General features: G+C 41.8%; 1 protein-coding gene across 8 annotated transcripts in view; it reads left to right on the forward strand.

Annotated features, from left to right (window-relative positions):
* Fam120c (family with sequence similarity 120 member C) overlaps positions 1-18,037 on the forward strand; it is a 131,513-nt gene that overhangs the window by 20,056 nt on the left and 93,420 nt on the right. For all 8 annotated transcript variants that reach the window (XR_013048041.1, XM_006993977.4, XM_015987493.3 and 5 more), the window contains exon 2: positions 17,056-17,302. Coding sequence is in view for 7 of the 8 variants with exons in the window: in XM_006993977.4 (XP_006994039.1) it covers positions 17,056-17,302 (247 nt within the window). In the remaining variant the exon portion in view is untranslated. The remainder of the gene's footprint in view (positions 1-17,055; positions 17,303-18,037) is intronic.

Raw genomic sequence — 18,037 nt, forward strand, 5'->3', positions numbered from 1 at the left:
TGTGTCGGAGTATCCCCTGACCCCCTGACTTGTAATTATTCTTTGTGTTCAGGCTCCCAGAATGGCTTAGTCTCCAACAACAGGTTCTTTTTCAAGATGGCACTACTCTGCCCTTTGCAGTTAGTGACAAAATGCAGTTTTCCTCCCATGTTGATTGTTACACAGCAGAAGTCACAGCCATACCAGATTCTCCAACTGGATTTGAGGACTGTAACTGTGGGCTTGGCCTATGGTTTGATTATCAGTTTCTTCTTTTTCTGGGCCATCTGGCTCACCTTTGGGTGACGCTTCTGGTTCTGGTTTTGGACCTAGAGCTGGAGTCATGTATTGCATACTCTTTATCATTCTTAGCCTTTCTATTTTTTTTGTTTTCAGCATCTTATTATCTCCTTTGTGTGATTTATGATGACCTTCCAATCTATCTATCCTTTTTTTTTTTTTTTTTGGTTTTTTGAGACAGGGTTTCTCTGTGTAGCTTTGCACCTTTCCTGGAACTCACTTGGTAGCCCAGGCTGGCCTCGAACTCACAGAAATCCACCTGCTTCTGCCTCCCATGTGCTGGGATTAAAGGCATGTGCCACCATCGCCCGGCCAGGAATAGTCTATCCTTTGTTACCCTAGTTCTCATTTAGAGTATCAGATGGAAACAATTTATAATCTGTGTTTTTTTCCCCCCAGAATTCCTTTAGAAAAAACAGTGAATTACTGTATAACCAGGCTGGTCTCAAACTTGTGATTCTCCTGCCTCAACATCCTGATTGCTAGGATTTTAGGCATTTTAGGCCAGCATGCCTGGCCTCACTCTGTGCATTTCTGAGTTCCCTTAACTGTAGCATAGAAAATTCTTACTTCTTCTTGTTTGAAAGTTGTCAATATCAAGTGCTAGAGAGGTTGCTCACAGTTTAAAACACTGACTGCTCCTCCAGAGAACACAGGTTCTGTTACCAACACCCACATGGCAGCTCACAACCACCTGTAACTACAAGTTCGAGGGATCTGATGCCCTCTTCTGGCCTCTGAGGGCACCAGGCATGTACCTGGTGCACACACATACATGCAGCCAAAACACCCATACACATAAAGTAAAAAATATTATCTAAAAAGGTTGTCAGTATGAAATCTCTCATCCAGCTAAGGTGAAAACACCTTCCCATGTGCTACTTGACTGTTCTTTTTCTTATCTCTTGAATTTTTTTCCTTTTTTCTAGTATTTACATGTCAAATTATAATTCTCTCTTTTTTGAGACAAGGTCTCTCTATGTAGCCCTGGCTGTCCTGGAACTCACTATGTAGGTCAGACTGACCTTGAAATCACAGATATCTGCCTGCCTTTGCCTCTTGAGTGCTGAATTCTCATTCTCATTCTCTCTCTCTCTCTCTCTCTCTCTCTCTCTCTCTCTCTCTCTCTCTCTCTCTCTCTCTCTCTCTCTCTTCCCCCCCCCCCGGAGTTGAGGACCAGACCCAGGGCCTTGCACTTGCTAGGCGAGCACTCTACCACTAAGCTGAATTCTCTTTTTTTTTTTTTTTTGGTTTTTTCGAGACAGGGTTTCTCTGTGTAGCTTTGCGCCTTTCCTGGAGCTCACTTGGTAGCCCAGACTGGCCTCAAACTCACAGAGATCCGCCTGGCTCTGCCTCCCGAGTGCTGGGATTAAAGGCGTGCGCCACCAACGCCCGGCCTGAATTCTCTTTTAAAAGAGTTCCAAGAGTGAGAATTTGTTTTAAAACTTAACATACTATGTACAAGAATTTAGAACCAGTATTGTGTGTTAATTTTAGGTAAATTCTAGTAAATAAACTCAGATTACAAGCTGTCTTATCAAACTCTTGTTTGTGACACCGGACTTTTGTTAGCTGTTTACAGAGGTGTATTTACAGTATATAATCCCATTTGATAAAAATAGTCATATCTATTACATGCGCTGGGTGCCCTTCATATAGATCATTTAGTCCTCAGAATCTCTGTCTTTATAGCTAAGATGGAAATAGTCTTAGTATAGTTCCTGGCCTCATTGTACTGTTATAACACGGACTAAGACATCAGAATCTATATTTCAAGATACATTTACGAGTTACATTTATTTTATGGTTGCGTTTTACTTTCTTTAGAACTCCGTTTCTTATATTCAGATTATGTAAAATAATGCCTAGCAGCATTGATTTTGAACTGCATAGCCTGGGTTTAAATCTCTGTTCTTTTTTTACTGGCTATCTCTGGAAGATGAGGCTAGCAATAAAACTGTACAGCAGACTTGGAGTGTTCAACTATATAATAAAGTACTAGACCATTAGAAGGTGCCTATAAATCCCATGTCCTATTACTTTAACCAAAGTAATATGTGCCTAGTTGATTGGACATAGATTACCTCACTCTTAGATTTTATGATTATGATTATGATTTTGTTTGTTTTATTTGGGAGGGGGACAGACAGGGTCTCTCTATGTAGCTCTGTAGACCAGGCTGGCCTCACACTCACAGAGATCTGTCTACCTCTGCCTACTGAATCCTACTGAATGCTGGGATCAAAGGTGTGAGTCACCACCATCCAGCTGATTATAAGTTATAATTGGGTATGTATGGGGGGCACACATGTTCCACAGCCTGCATCATGAGGTCAGAGGAAACCAGTGAGGAATTGGTTGTCCTTCCACCATGGGGGCCTGGAATCAGACTCTGGCCACTAGGCTTGTATGGCAAGTAGTTTTGTCTGCTGAGCCATCTCACTGGCACAGTCATCTCCTATGCTTTAAACTTAGTATGGATGTTGTACAGGATTTCCATCATCTGTCCGCTATTGGTTCTCTAGCATCACATCAGCCTTTGTTCTTATCAGGATTCTAATTTCTTTTCAGTTCAGTTAACATTTTTGAATACCTACTTTGTGCCAAACAACTTGTGCTAAATAATGCACCGAGGAATTCATTAATTCAGCTAATATTCATTGGGTTCCTAGTCTAGTTGATAATACAAAAAAAATATAGTATGATCCCCTAGGGATTTTTTTCTGGCCCGTGTCATAAGCCCAGGGCCATGGCCATCAGAAGTGGCAGAACCAAGATATGCATACCAGACACCTCAAAGCTTGTTACTAAGGTTAAGGCAGAGCTCACTAACTAGTAGCCCATAGGTCATATATGACCTACACACAGTTTTGTGCACATATGTCCATACCTTTGTTTGACCTATACTTTTGGGGGGTAGGGGAAGGTGAATGAACATTGTTTTCTTTGATCATGTGTTCCTTAGGATTTGAAGTAATGTGTTTGGACTGAATAGTAAGGAATTAATTGAATGATTCTCATTTCATACTGTCATTTGTATGAACATAGTAGTTTTTCAGGAGATTGGAATTTGTTGTCGTGGTGCCTTCTTGATACAGTGATACAAAGGAATCTTCTGCAATGACTCTCAGTGATCACCACCTTCTGATATTCAGTTTTATGTACTCTCTTCCCACCTCGTATGTTGGCTGGACCTAGTTACTTGTTTCTAATGAGCAGACTACAACAAAGCAATGAAATCTTTCCAAGTCATAATAAAATTTGATTATAAAGTGTTGTAACTCCCATCTTCTCCCTCCCCTCCCTCCCTGCCTCCCCCTCATTGTTTGACTACTCTGATGAAGCTAGCTGCCGTGGGAACTGCCCTGTGCTGAGGCTCATGTGGTAAGAAGTGTGGGGCAGCCTCTAACCAACACCAGGTAAAGAACAGCAGCCTCCGGTCTGACAGTCTGCAAGAAAGTGGATCCTGCCAGCACCGTGGGGGTGCTCTTAGAAGTGGATACTTCCCATTAAGCCTTGGTGACCTGATGGTGCAGATACTATTGAAATAATAAATGTTGTTTTAAGCCACTGAGTTTTTGGGTTAATTGGTCACATGGAAATGGATAACTCCATTATTAGTTGTTGTGTTTATACTTTTAAGATAATGGTTTTAATGACTGTGAATACTCACTATACTCATTTCTATGCAGAGTAAAAACAATTATGCAAGAAAAGTCATGTATTTATGATCTGTTGATGAATCTCCATGGTATATTATTTGTTAGCTTGTGCAAAGCTCTTGGTTTTATCTTCAAAATTACAAAAATAGGTAGAACTGGGCATGGTGGCTGACATCTGTAATCCCACCAACTGAGAGACCAAGGTTATACATACAAAAAGAAGATCATATATTTCAAAGAAAATAAGACAACCATTTTTTGTGAAACTGATTAATTTTCCCATGTATCAAAATAAATTGTGGCTTCTGAAAGACTACAATTTAAGATACTATTTAAAAATAAACTAGAATGCAAAAATGATGAGCGCTGAAAAGCATTTTGAACCTGGCTTGGAATTCAACTGTCTATATTTTAACATAGACAGAATTAAGTGATGCTTCCATGAAGTGCAGTGATTTATTAAGTGAAATACCTAGCAGCCTCCTGTAGGCAGTGGTTTTATTAAAGGATTTGGTGAATGTAGTAGGAATTATACCACAAGTAAATATTTGCCAAGATAGAAAACTACTTTTGCTTAGTATGTTAAAGATGGTGGTTGAACATTTATAGGACAGGTAGTGCCAGGATGTTCGGTTATTTGTGAAGTTTTCCAAAGCAGCCACAGAAAATAAATACTAGCCACGTAGACATACACTTAGCTACGTCTTAGCTAGTGAATGTAAAGAGTGGTCCCAGCCTACAGCAGGGCACCATCTGGAATCTTGTTAGAAAGGCACATTTTCGGGCTCTGAGATTAAGGGCAGCTTCTGACCCAATGGCCAGTGAGGAACTGAGAGCCTCTGCCCGACAACCTACAAGGAACTAAATGCTACCAAAGACAAGAGTGAGCTTAGAATGGAGTGTTGAGATGATTGCAGCCCTCACAATTAGATTGTAGTCTGTGAGAATGGCCGAGGCAGACCTACTGGGTCAGAAAAGAACGGGAGGCTCATCAGTAGCAAGGCATCCAGCTGATGAAGATTCATGCTTCATTGAACTTGTATTTGGATACAACCAATGTGTTCAGAATTTGTATGTAAAATCAGCTGTGGTGGCGTGTGCTTGTAATCTCAGCACTGAGGGACTGAGGCAGGAGGATTGTTGCTAATTTGAGGCTAGCCTGGGCTGAAGAGCAAGGACTGGGCCATTCAGGGCAAAACCCTGTGTCAGGAAATTGAAAAGAAAAAACCCTGCAGTTTGTCAGTTTAATCTAGAAATCCCTGGATTTTGTGTGTTGGGGAAAACAATGAAACCTGCTAAGGTGGCTCACACCTTTGATCCTGGCACTAAGGAGGCGGGGGCAGTTGGGTTTCTGAATTCAAATACTATCACTGTTGGACTTAGGAAACTCCCTTTTGAAACAGAAACACCTGCTCTCCTGAGACTGGAGTTAACAGATGGTTGTGAGCTGCCATAAGGACACTGGGAATCGAACCTAGGTTCTCTAGAAGAGCAGTCAGTGATCTTAACTGTTGAGCTATCTCTCCAGCCCTTGTGTCTCAGAAACATTTAAGACCTGATGACCTCTTGGCAGTTAGGGGCATCAGGCTTCTTGTTCTAAGGAGCGTGGTTTTTGTATTTTTGTTTTTTAAATGTAATGATTGAAATTGTCTGGGTTTTGTTTTGTTTTGTTTGTGTTTTGTTTTGACAGGGTTTCTCTGTGTAACAGCTCTGGCTGTCCTGGAACTCACAGAGATCCACGTGCTGTGTCTCCCAAGGGCTGGAATTAAAGTCATGGGCCAGTACTTCGACTTTTCTGAGGGTTTGTAAGACAGGGTGTCACTGTGTAGACCAGGCTGGCCTTGAACTTACAGGGATCTACCTGCCTATGTTTCCTGAGTGCTCAGATTAAATACATGTACCACCAAGCCTGGCAATTGTCTGTTGTTGTTTTTTTAAACATGATTATCACTGTGTGTGTGTGTGTGTGTGTGTGTGTGTGTGTGTGTGTGTGTGTGTGTGTGTGTGTGTGTGTGTGTTGGTGTTTGTATGAGTGTATATGTACATGTGTGTGCAGGTGCCTATGGAGAGCAAAAGAAGATGTGGATCCCTTGGAGCTGGAGTTCCAGGCAATTGTGAGCCACCTGACAGGCATGCTGGAATTTGAATTCTGCTCTTCCAGATTGAGCAGCAAGCACTCTTGAGACAGCTCTCCAGCCCTAGTTGTCTTTTTTTAAAAACAAATTTTCACTTTTAATTGATATGTATGAATGTTTTGCCTACATGTATGTATGTACACTACATGCGTGCCTTCTGTCTAAGTAGGCCAGAAGAGGTCATTTGACCCCCTGGAACTGAAATTATGAGTGGTTGTAAACTACCATGTAGGTGCTGGGAATCAAACCCAGGTCTCTGCAAGAGCCACAAGTGCCCTAAACCACTGGGCCATCTTCCCAGTCCACACTTGTCTGTTGTTTTGTTGTTTTTTTTTAACTCATGTCTAACCTGCAAACCCCAGTATTTTGCTTTATGTATTATTAACATCTAGAAAATACAATTTAGTTTAAAACTTACATTTCTGGAAATTGATTTTTCTGGACTCAACTTCTCCTTCATTCATGTTAGTTGCCTACCTCCTATATGCATTTGCAGCCCCTGGTTCAAGAACCCTTAGGCCAGTGGTTCTCAACCTTCCTAATGCTGAGACCCTTTAGTACAGTTCCACGTTGTGGTGACCCTCCCAACCATAAAATTATTACATTGATTCTTGATAGCTGCGATTTTACTACTGTTAGAAATCATAATGTGAGCAGGGTGGTGATGGCACATGCCTTTAGTCCCAGCATTCAGGAGGCAGAGCCAGAGCCAGGCAGATCTCTGTGAGTTCCAGGGCAGCCTGGTCTACAGAGTGAGTTCCAGGACAGCTAAGACTGTTTCACAGAGAAACTGTCACAGGTGGATCTCTGTGAGTTTGAGGCCAACCTGGTCTACAGAGCGAGATCCAGGACAGGCACCAAAACTACACAGTGAAACTGTCTTGAAAACACACACACAAAAAAAAAAAAAAAGAAGAAGAAGAAAGAAAGAAAGAAAGAAATCATAATGTAACTATCTGATATTCAGGCTATCTGATAGGGGCCCCTGTGAAAGGGTTGTTTGACTCCAGAGGGGTTGCGACCTACAGGTTGAGAACCCCTGCCTTAGAATATCTTGTTTCAACTCCCCTTTCCCATCATGTGTCTTAAGCTTTCCTTCAAGATGGAAGGTTTTAATCCTGGAAGGAAGTGCTACACAACAAGGTCAGAAAATAGTATTATCTTTGGTGTGAAATTAATTTGTTTTACTGTTTTCCTAGTCCTGTCTGAAGATATAAATGGCTTTAATGGTTATGCCACTGACAGGCTCACAGCCGAGTTATGCTTTATGGCTTGGTGTTTATTATATGGATCAGAAAGATGCATGTTTCCTAGTTGCTTGTATTAGAGAGATAACATACTTGGTGTGAAAGAAAATAATTTTAAAATAAGGATTAAAGTTCTGCCATATAATTAACTGTGTTTTTGGCCAAGTTAATAAAAAAAGGTTGAAGCTTCAGTTGTCCCTATGTAAGGGAAAGAAGGGGGATTAATGATATAACACTCATTTCAACAGGATTAGAAGGATAAACAAGATGACTCTTCATCTGTGTAACCCAGGCTGGCCTCAAGAGGCATTCCTCCAGCCTCAGCCTCCGGAGTGCTAGGCTTATAGTCACGTGCAACTAGGCCCAGCTAAGATTTGTCTTAAATTGTGCAGTCTGGAGTCTGTCTTGACTATCAATCTCTATAGCATCAGCTCCACGAGTGCAGGGATTTTCTCTTTGGTTCAGTGCTGTATCCACCACATGTGGACTCATGCTGCATGTAGTAAATACTGGCTGTTGACTCAGCTCTTGAAGCTTAAGTACAAAAACGGAACACACATTTCACTACAGTATCAAAGTGTGGAGCAAGTAGAGACTTGAAGTCTTCAGTGAAATGAATGGGAGCAGTAACTGCATGGGCATGTATCTGTTGGTTTCTCTGCTTTCCCACAGGTTAGTTCCTTTTGGAATCCACACACAAAATCTGTAGCCATCTGTCCCACAGCATGGCACACTGTCTTACTCCTGGATGGAAAAGGATCCAGAAGGAAGGCTAAACAACATTTTTTTGATGCAAGATGTCTGTGTGTGACAGCCTTGGCTGACTTGGGACTTGCTGTGTAGGCCAAGCTGGCCTCAAACTCACAGAGGCCTGCCTTTGCTGGATTTAAAAGCATATGCCTTCATGCCCAGCACAAAACAGAATCTACTATCTTACTTAGAATTCCTTCTGATTGGTGGTGAAACCCTTTCTAGTGGCAGATAAGGCCATTGATCCTGCATGCCAGTATTTTGCCACTCTTCTGAAGCACTTACATAATGTGTTCCCTGATCGTTGGCAGAATGACTTCTGTCAAGTCCACAAAGCATCCATCCAGTCTGAAGCACTCCCACTAACTAACTACTGCATTGCTATCACAATTCTCATCTCATTCATCATTTGCCCAATCCTCATCTTCCAGATCAACCACCTTTGCTAACATCTGAGAAATCATATGTACATTAGTATACTTTCCTCCTCCCTGCCACTCCCCTCTTTCTTTTGTTCATTTGTTAGTTCATTTATTCACAGAGTCTTACTATGTAGCCCTGGCTGCCCTTAAACTCACTGTGTATGTAGATCAGCCTGACCTTGAACTCACAGAGATCCTCCTGTCTCAACTTTTTGAGTGCTGAGATTACAGGCACCACCACGCTGGGCCTCACTTCCTTAACATAGCAGCTGAAGTCTCAGAGAGGGTCTTGAACACTCCAAAGGTGGGTTGGTACTGCCTAGTTTCGTTGCATGTTAGATTTAGTTGTAGAATTGCTTCCAAGTAAGGGAGTAAATATCTTGAAACAGTATCTGCGATCTCAATGAGTGATTTTAGGACTAGATCATCATTCTGATAGCATGAATCATTAAGTCTGCAAAATTTTTGAAGATGATGATCATTTACAAGTATAAATGCAGATGTACCTCTGTTGGACAAGAGTGCGTACGACACTCTTAAAGCCTAATAAAGCATTGCTGGCTAGTGGCTGCCTGGGGAACTTGCCCAAATCATGCAGCTCCAAGCTTCACTCCTCATTGTCTTTTATTCACACACAAAAAAACATCCTGGTTGACACTTCTGTTAGCAAGAACAGTTAGTGAGAGGCAAGACTAAAGGAAGCAAAAAGTAAGGTTAGTGCATTTAGGAACTTTGCTGGATCCTGGAACTATGGACTAGGTCTTTGATGGATTAGGTCTTTGATCCTGTTTTGGCAGATGTTAGGGCCTACATGCTGGGTTCTAAGGTCAGAATGGTGCCTCCAATATGGTGTCAGTCATGCTAACATCTCAGGCCAGTTATGGCTCTAGCAGATAATGGCCTGGTCTTTCATACAGTAAACTAATAATTCTTTTGATGATGACTGAATAGTGCTGTTGATTTTAAAATTCCAGAAAAATTCCAAAATACGTGAAGCACACTCCTCCCAGGCCTGTGTTTTAAGAACTACCTGAATTCATGATTGAAAAGGAACTTCAAACCTTCAGGCCACTATTTGTTGCCAACCTCATCTGTTAAATTCATGGTCAATTCAACAGCAGGTATTTTTTCCCTCGTGCTAGATTATTTCCATCTGTGTATCTGAACATCTGACAGAAGAGTTGGATAGGGTTCATTAAATTTAAATACCAGAAGATTCCTTAGGAAAACCCCAACCATTTGTCTAGCCTCTAGCAGCTGATGTATTTCTGATGGCTTGCAAGAGGGATAAAATCTTTGATTGGAAATTTTCTTAGGCTTTCTCCATCCATTTCCAAGGCTGAGCAGGCCTCTCAGGTAGTAGTGTTGCTGCTGTGCAAAAGTGACCTCCATTGTGCTAGACCCGAGAGAGAAGGGGGAGATGGAGGCAAGCCCATGAGGCACAGACACAAGCTGAAGTGAGAGGGCGGTCCTTGTCTCTTCTTGTTTCTAGTGGATATTATTATTGTTGTTGTCATTGTTGTGTGTGTGTGTGTGTGTGTGTGTGTGTGTGTGTGTGTGTGTGTGTGTGTGTTTCGTTTTCGTGCTCATCCATCCATTGATAGGCATTTTGGCTAATTCCATAACTTGCCAGTTACCACTAATGCTGGGAAAATATGGGTGTGCATGTATCTCAACTCTGTGGCAACATTGACTACTTCTGATGTAGCTGGGGCCTACAATAGTTCTATTTTTAGTTTTTTGGAAGGACCTCCATACTGTTTTCCAAAGTGGCTGTACTAATTTACACTCCCACTAACACTATATAAACATTCCTTTCCCTCATATCCTCACCAGCATTTCTTTTTTTCCCCTGATGATAATTGCTCTAACTGGGGTGATAAGAATTCTCAATATAATTTTGATTTGTGTTTCCCAGATGGAAATAAGTGTTCGAGGAAGAAGGAAAATGGAAGTACAGTGCAGTATTGGTGAAATTATCAAATGGAAAAAATGATGGAAATTCCTCAGAAATTAAAAACAAAACTGCCATAATCCAGTAGTTCCACTTCTGGGCATGTCTTTTTAAAATAATGAAAGCAAGAGCTCAAATATTTTCACACCCATGTCCATAGCAGTATAATTAACAGTAGCAAGGAGATCAAAACAATCCACATGTCTGTAATCAATGAATGAATAAATAAATGTGGTATATGTTTGCAGTGGAATGTTCTTCCACTTAAAAAAGGAAAGCCCATCACATGGATAGGCCTAGAGGACATCCTGCTAAGTGAAATAGACAAAGGGACAAATACTGTATGATTCCATTTACATGTGGTATGTGAAGTAGGCAAATGAAATGTAACTCATTTATATAAATAGAAAATAAAGCTGAAGGGAGGAAAAGGGAGTTGTTTGATGGCTATGGAGTTTTAGGTTTTCATGACAAAAAGTTTTGGAGATCTTTTGTACAATGATGTGATTATCATCACTAACATCTAAAAAGTATATAGTTGAAATTGCTAAGATGGACATTTTTGTGCTTTTTATCAGAATTAAAATGTAAGAAAAGGGAGGATAAGTCTATGAGACATGTTTTATTTAATAATGATGATTGAATTGCTAATTAGAAGTATCTGTGATGAGGGTCTGGAGAGAGAGTGCTGCAGTTAAGAGCACTAGCTGCTCTTCTAGAGGACCTGGGTTTGATTCACAGAACCCACATGGCAGCTCACAACTGTCTGTAACTCCAGACTCAGAGGATCCAGTGCCTCTTCTGGCCTCTGTGGGGAGTGCTTGCACATGGTGCACAGGCATGCAGGCAAGACACCCAAGCATATAAACAGGTTTTTTTCCATAATGAGAAATACGCTGCTGTTACACTATCCTGTCTTCAGAGCCTAGCTCTATAGCCCTGGCTGGCCTCAAATTTGTGATCTTGCCTCTACATCCAAGTGCTAAATTACAGACATGGACCACCATCCCCAGCTTGAAAAAAAAATATTTTCCCCCATGGTAAGCAAGTACCATAAGTTATAGCCCAAGCCCTGTCATGGTTTAATTTTTGATGGTCTCATGTTGCCCATGTTAATTTTAAACTTGTTCTATAGCCCAAGCAGGTCTTGAACTTGTGATCTTCCTGCCTCAGCATCTCTGTAAATGGTATTAAAGGTCTGTGACATCAGGCCAGGTAAAACAAAGTCTTGAAGTGAGGTTTAAAGAGCTTCTTGGCTTGGGGGGACACAGCCAATTTTGAATCCAGGCTCTACTTAAAAAACCATTCATGTATCATAAAATTCACCATCTTAAAATATGTGGGTTGGTACATTTGCAATTGTGCAGCTGTTACTATTATCTGATTCTGTATCACTTTTAGAACCTCTGAAGGAAACCCAGCACCTATTTGCAGCCACTATTTCCTCTTTCCCCTACTTCCAATCAATCATCAATCTTTCCCCCATCTCTATAGATTTATCTATTCCGGATGTTTCATATAAAAGCAATCATATACTGTTTGGCTTTTGTATCTGGCTTGTTTCCCTTGCACAATGTTTTATTCCTTTTCGTGGTGGTGTTTTGCTATTTGGAGAGTGTCTTAATACCTACCCCAGGCTCACCTTAAACTCATGATCCTGCTACAGCTGTCAGTGCTAGGATTACAGGTGTGTACAGCCACACTTGCCTTAGCATATTTTCAAGATCCTTTTACAATTTAGCATGTATCCACACTCTATTTCATTTTGTGGCTGAATAATAGTCCCTTGTATAGTGATACCACTATGCCACATTTTGATTATTCATTGTTGGACATTTAAGTTGTTCTTACTTTGTGGCTATTCAGAATAAGGCTATTATGACTATTCATGTAGTATTTTTTGGTACAATAATAGATTTTTCAATTCTTTTTTTAAAGATTGTTTTATTTTTTTATGTGCATGTATGTGTGCCTTGTGAGTTTATGTGCAAGAGTGCAGAGAGACAGGAAAAGAGTATCAGATCTCTTGGAACTGGAGTTATGGGCACTTGTGAGTTGCCTGATGTGGGTCTGGGAACTGAATCCACTTCCTTCTGCAAGAACCGTAAGGACTCCCGATTGCTGAGCCATCTTCAGGACCAATTTTAGTTCTTTTGAGTTACATCTTCCAATGCAATTACTAGATCATGAGCTAACAGTTTAGTCTGTTATTAGAGATACATTTTATGGAATCACTGTTTGAGAAACTCCTAGACTCTTCCAAAGTGGCTGCACCAGTTTACGTATCTACCCCCACCTCCATCTCTCTCTCTCTCTCTGTCTCTCTCCTGTGTGTGCATGTGGATGTATGTGGGTGGGTGTGGTTTGTTTCTTTAGTTTAATTTTATTTTCTTTCGAGATAAGGTCTCAAGTAGCCCAGGCTGGCCTCAAACTCAGTATGTAACTGAGGATGATGTTTAAACCCGAGATATTCCTGTATCTAACCCACAAATGCCAGGATTATAGTTGTTTAACACTAACTGATTCCTTTTTTTTCTTGCTACATAGTCCATGCTGGCCTCAAACTCATGATTCTCCTGTCCTAGCCACTTGAGTACTAGAATTGCAAGTAGGTGCTACCAAACCCAGCTTGAGAATTCCAGTTTCTCTACTTACTTGCCAACACTCACTTTTCACTTTTCAAATTACAGATATCCTAGTGGTTGCTAACTCATTTCTCATTATGGTTTTGATTGGCAGAGAGGAGACTGTGGGGTCCCCAACCCCAGTTGGCTAATCTACAGCACAGCCGTTATACCACAGGCTCAGGGAACACCACAGGAAAGGGGCAGAAAGATGATAAGATTCAGATGACCAGGACTCCTGCTGTTAGACAGTGTCTTCTAGCCATGACAGAGAAGCTACACTCAGGAAACTTCAGCAATGTGAGTTCTTAAACAGGACCTGAATGATGACAACACCAGCCAATATGCCAGCATGGATGGGGGCAGTTTCACAGGACCCTACCCTTGAATGAGGAGCTGCAAGCCATCGATAGGTCTTCGCCAGAGATGACTTAGAGCTTATGCAATTCCAAGTGGTCAGCCCTAAACACATACACATATGATCAACACTAAATGTTCTTAGTAGACTCCCCCATCTGTGTGTGCGGGGTGTGTGTGTGTGTGTGTGTGAAAGCATAGTATATAGAGAATTTGGGACTCTAAACTATTTGAAGCGCTCCATTGGAGATCTTAGCACAGAATCCCAGCAAATGAGTAGATCACTGTAACAATGCCTCATGACGTTATCAAGTTTAGTGTACAGGAGATGGGTTTGAAAGAGTGCCTAGAACATAGTACATAATTAATAATTATTACTTAGCTACCTGGGATGTAAACAGTCTGCAGTCCAGGTATACATCTGCTATAGAAGTCAGATGCTGTACTGCTTTCCTCCTTTTTTTAAAATTTTTATTTTTTTGAGACAGGGTTTCTCTGTATAGCCCTGGCTGTCCTGGTACTCGCTCTGTAGAGAGAGCAGTCTGGCCTTGAACACACAGAGATCTGCCTGCATCTGCCACCCAAGTGCTGAGGTTAGAGGCTTGCACCTCACCATCTGCTGGGCTCTCTTGGGGATCATTTCTATAGTCCATTGCTTTCTTGTTTTTGTAACTCTGGTTGGTCTTTTTAAAGTTTCCATGCCTCTTGCATCTTGTGGTTAGACCTTTCTTTTGGGACCCTTTTCTCCTACCGGGTTGCCTCTTCCAGCCTCAATAGAAGAGGAGGTGCATAGTCTTACTGCAACTTGATTTGCCATGGCTGGCTAATATCCATTGGAGCCCTGCCCTTTTCTGAAAAGAAATGGAGGCGGAGGAGTGGATGGGGGTGGGGGTGGGGAGATGGAGAGAGGGATTGGAAGGAGAGGAGGGAGGGAAGGGGGAAACTGATTGGGCTGGGACAAATTAATTAATTAAATTAATTTAAAAAAGGAAATGGAAACAAGTAAGATAGAACCTGTAGGAGCCGGGAGAGATGGCTCAGCAGTTAAGAAGACAATCTGCTCTTTCAGAAGACCCTGGTTTGAGTCTCAGAACCCACATGGTGGCTAACAATCATCTGTTCCAGGCCATCTACTGCCCACTTCAGGCCTCCAAAGGTGAGGCATGCAACTGGTAGACAGACAGACATGGCAAGCAAAACACTCATATACCAATAAAATACCAATTGGAGCCTGCATGGGTCTACACAAGGTCCTCTGCATGTTATTTATTATTTTATTTTTTACATCCTGACCACAGTTTCCCCTCCCTCCTCACCTCCCAGTCCCACCACACCTTCCCTCTGCCCCCATCCACTCCTTTTCTATTCAGAAAAGAGTGGGCCTCCCATGGATATCAACCAAACATGGCATGTTAACTTGCAGTAAGACTAGGCACCTCCCCTCATATTAAGGCTGCATGAGGCAAGAAGGAGGAAAAGGGATCCAAAAGCCAGCAATAGAGTCAGGGACAGCTCCTGCTCCCACTGTTTGGAGTCCCCAAGAACACCAAGTAGCAAAACTAACATATATGCAGAGGGCCTAGGTCAGGCCCATGCAGGCACGTTGATTGTCGGTTAAGTCTCTGGGAGCCCAGGTTAGTTGATTCTGTGGGTTTTCTTGCGATGTCCTTGATCCCTGTGGCTCCTACAATCCTTCCTGTCCCTCTTATGCAGGATTCCCTAAGCTCGGCCTAATGTTTGGCTATGGGTCTCTGTATCTGTTTCCACCAGTTGTTGGATGAAGGCATCAACCTATGAGTATAGTGGAATGTCATTAGGAATCATTTCATTGACGTTTTTGCCAGTTGTGTTGGGTTCTATACTAGGTCTCTGGGCTGTCCAGCCTCTGGTTCCTGTACTCCAGGCACTGTCAGGGATGGGCTCCCTCTTACAGCTTGGGTCTCAGGCTGGACCAGTCATTGGTTGGCCATTCCCATGATTTCTGGATTTCTGTTCCACCTTTACCCCAGCACATCTTATAGGCAGGGCAAATTGTAGGTTGAAGGTTATGTGGCTGGGCTGGTGTCCCAATCCCTCCACTAGAATTCTTACCTGGTTACAGGAGAAGGCCAGTTCATGCTTTGTATCCCCTCTTGCTAGGAGTCTTAGCTAGGGTCATCCTTGTAGATTCCTGGGAGTTTCCATTACACTAGGTTTCTAGCTTATCCCAGTGATGCCCCCCTCCATTCCAGTTGTCTCTTCCAGTACTCTCTCCCTCCATCCTCCCTGTACCTAATCCCTCCTGTTCCCATCCCCACCCTATGTCCATCCAGTCACTACCCAGTCCACCTGTGAAATGTGTTTCCCATTCCCAGGGAGATCTAAGCACCACCCCCTTGAGCCCTCCTTGTTACTTAGCTTCTCTGAGTCTGTAGATTCTATAATTCAGCATGGTTATCCTTTACTTTACAGCTAATATCCACTTATTAGTGAGTACATACCATGTTTGTCTTTCTGGGTCCAGGTTACCTCACTCCGGATGATTTTTTTCTAGTTCCATCCATTTGACTGAAAATTTCATGATGTCATTATTTTTTAACAGCTTACATTGTATCTCACTCATACAGCTTTGAGGATATCCAACCTTTGGCAGCTTAGTTTCTCAATTTTTAAAATGAGGTAGTTTCTGGCCCTTGTCTAATAGAAATAATCTCTGTGGGTTTCCTCTGGAGAACCTATGAGAAACTTCCTTTGTGGAAGTACTCTCCTTTCTTAAGATGCTCCTAAGGGGGGAAAACCAAGAACTGTGAAAGGGAGGTGTTGGTATGCTGGACCTGGGCTCGGTTTCTAGCACCCACTTTGGGCAATTTACAGCTGCTTGCAACTCCAGTACCAGGGGTCCAGTGACCTCTTCTGATGTCCATGGGCACCTCCATGCACTGGTACAAATGTATACATTCAGCACACACACATACACATAAAATAAATAAATGTTTTTTAAAAACTGATAGGTAAGGGGCTGGGGATCTAGCTCAGCAGTTGAGAGCAGTGGCTGCTCTTCCAGAGGACTCAGCTTCCATTCCCAGCACCCACATGGCAGTCAGAGCTGTCTGTAACTCCGGTTCCAGGGACCTGACACACTCACATGGACATGCATGCAAGCAGGACATCAATGTACATAAAAAACTTGATAGATGAACTAAGATTTCTATTTGCACTTCTAAGTACTTTCATTCATATATACCTTACCATGATTGTTGTGATAAGATTCTATAGGTAGCATATACACAGCACATAGCTACTGAGCAATAAGTAATGATTTCCATGTGTTTTTTTCTTATGAAGGCCTCTGTTATGGTTTCAAGCAAAAACTTAATATAGTATTATACTAAGTAATTAATATATATTAAGTAATAGATTATTGATTTCACAACATAAAGGTTGGGCAGTTAGTAAACACATGTACTGGCATAATCATGTTCTAAACTGATACACAGTTTGCTTGTTTTCTTCTTTTTGGCCAATGATAATCTTAAATTTTATCATTGTAAATTAGGCACTAACCTTCCTGATTTCTAATTTTGTAGGTGTATGTATATACATCAGTTTCTATGTCATGACGTGTTCTCTTTTTCTTTTCTCCTAGGTCTTTCAGAGCCTTGAGGACCACCATTTGGAAGTCGTGGCTTTTTTTAGGGAAAATGGCTTTCATGGCCTTCTTGCTCATGACTCCGAGTACGCGCTCTACAATATTCCGTCTTACTACAGTTCCCATGCACTGAAGCTCAGCTGGAATGGGAAGAACCTCACAACCAACCAGTTCCTGATGCAGGAAGTGGCCAAGCAGCTCGGTTTGAAGCGAATGAATTTTCCCATATTTGCTGCACTGCTAGGTAGGTAGTGTAAAACAGATAATCCAGTGTTTGGTAAAGTTTTTCTTGCATTGTGTAGCTAGAAGTTTTCCTATGTCCTGCCCAGTCCCGTGGCCACTCAGTCCCAAGTAAACACACAGAGGCTTATATTAATTACAAACTGTATGGCCTATGGCTCAGGCTTCTTGCTAGCTAGCTCTTTCATTTTAAATTAACCCATTCCTTGTAATCCATGTGTTTCCACGTGGCTGTAGAATTACTGGACTGCTGGCATCTTATTGCCCCTTGGCGGGCTGGTGTCTCTCCTGACTCTACCCTTCTTTGTTCAGTCTTCAGTTTGAGTGTACCACCTAACCGTATTCTGCCTCACCATTGGCAAAACTGCTTTATTTATCAACTAATGAGAGCAACACATATTCACAGCATACAGAAAGACATCCCACAGCACATTGATAAGATATGCAGACTAGAGTGGTTTAGCCTGGCAATATTGGATTTGCTTTTTTAGAGTCCTCATGCTGGTTTGGGATGTAGCTCAGTTGGTAGTACACTTATTTTGCATGCATGTGGCTTTGTGCTCAATCCTAGAACCAAATATATGGGTGTAGTTTAACATGCCTATAATTCTAGCATTCAGGAGGTAGAGACACAAGGATCAGAACTTTAAGACCATCCTTGGCCACATAGTCAAAGCCAGCCTGTCCTATATTAGAAAGACCCTGTCTCAAAAATAAAGCATAAAGTTTTCATACCATA

Source organism: Peromyscus maniculatus, chromosome X (genome assembly GCF_049852395.1).
Source record: "Peromyscus maniculatus bairdii isolate BWxNUB_F1_BW_parent chromosome X, HU_Pman_BW_mat_3.1, whole genome shotgun sequence".
In the NCBI taxonomy this organism is placed as follows: Eukaryota; Metazoa; Chordata; class Mammalia; order Rodentia; family Cricetidae; genus Peromyscus; species Peromyscus maniculatus.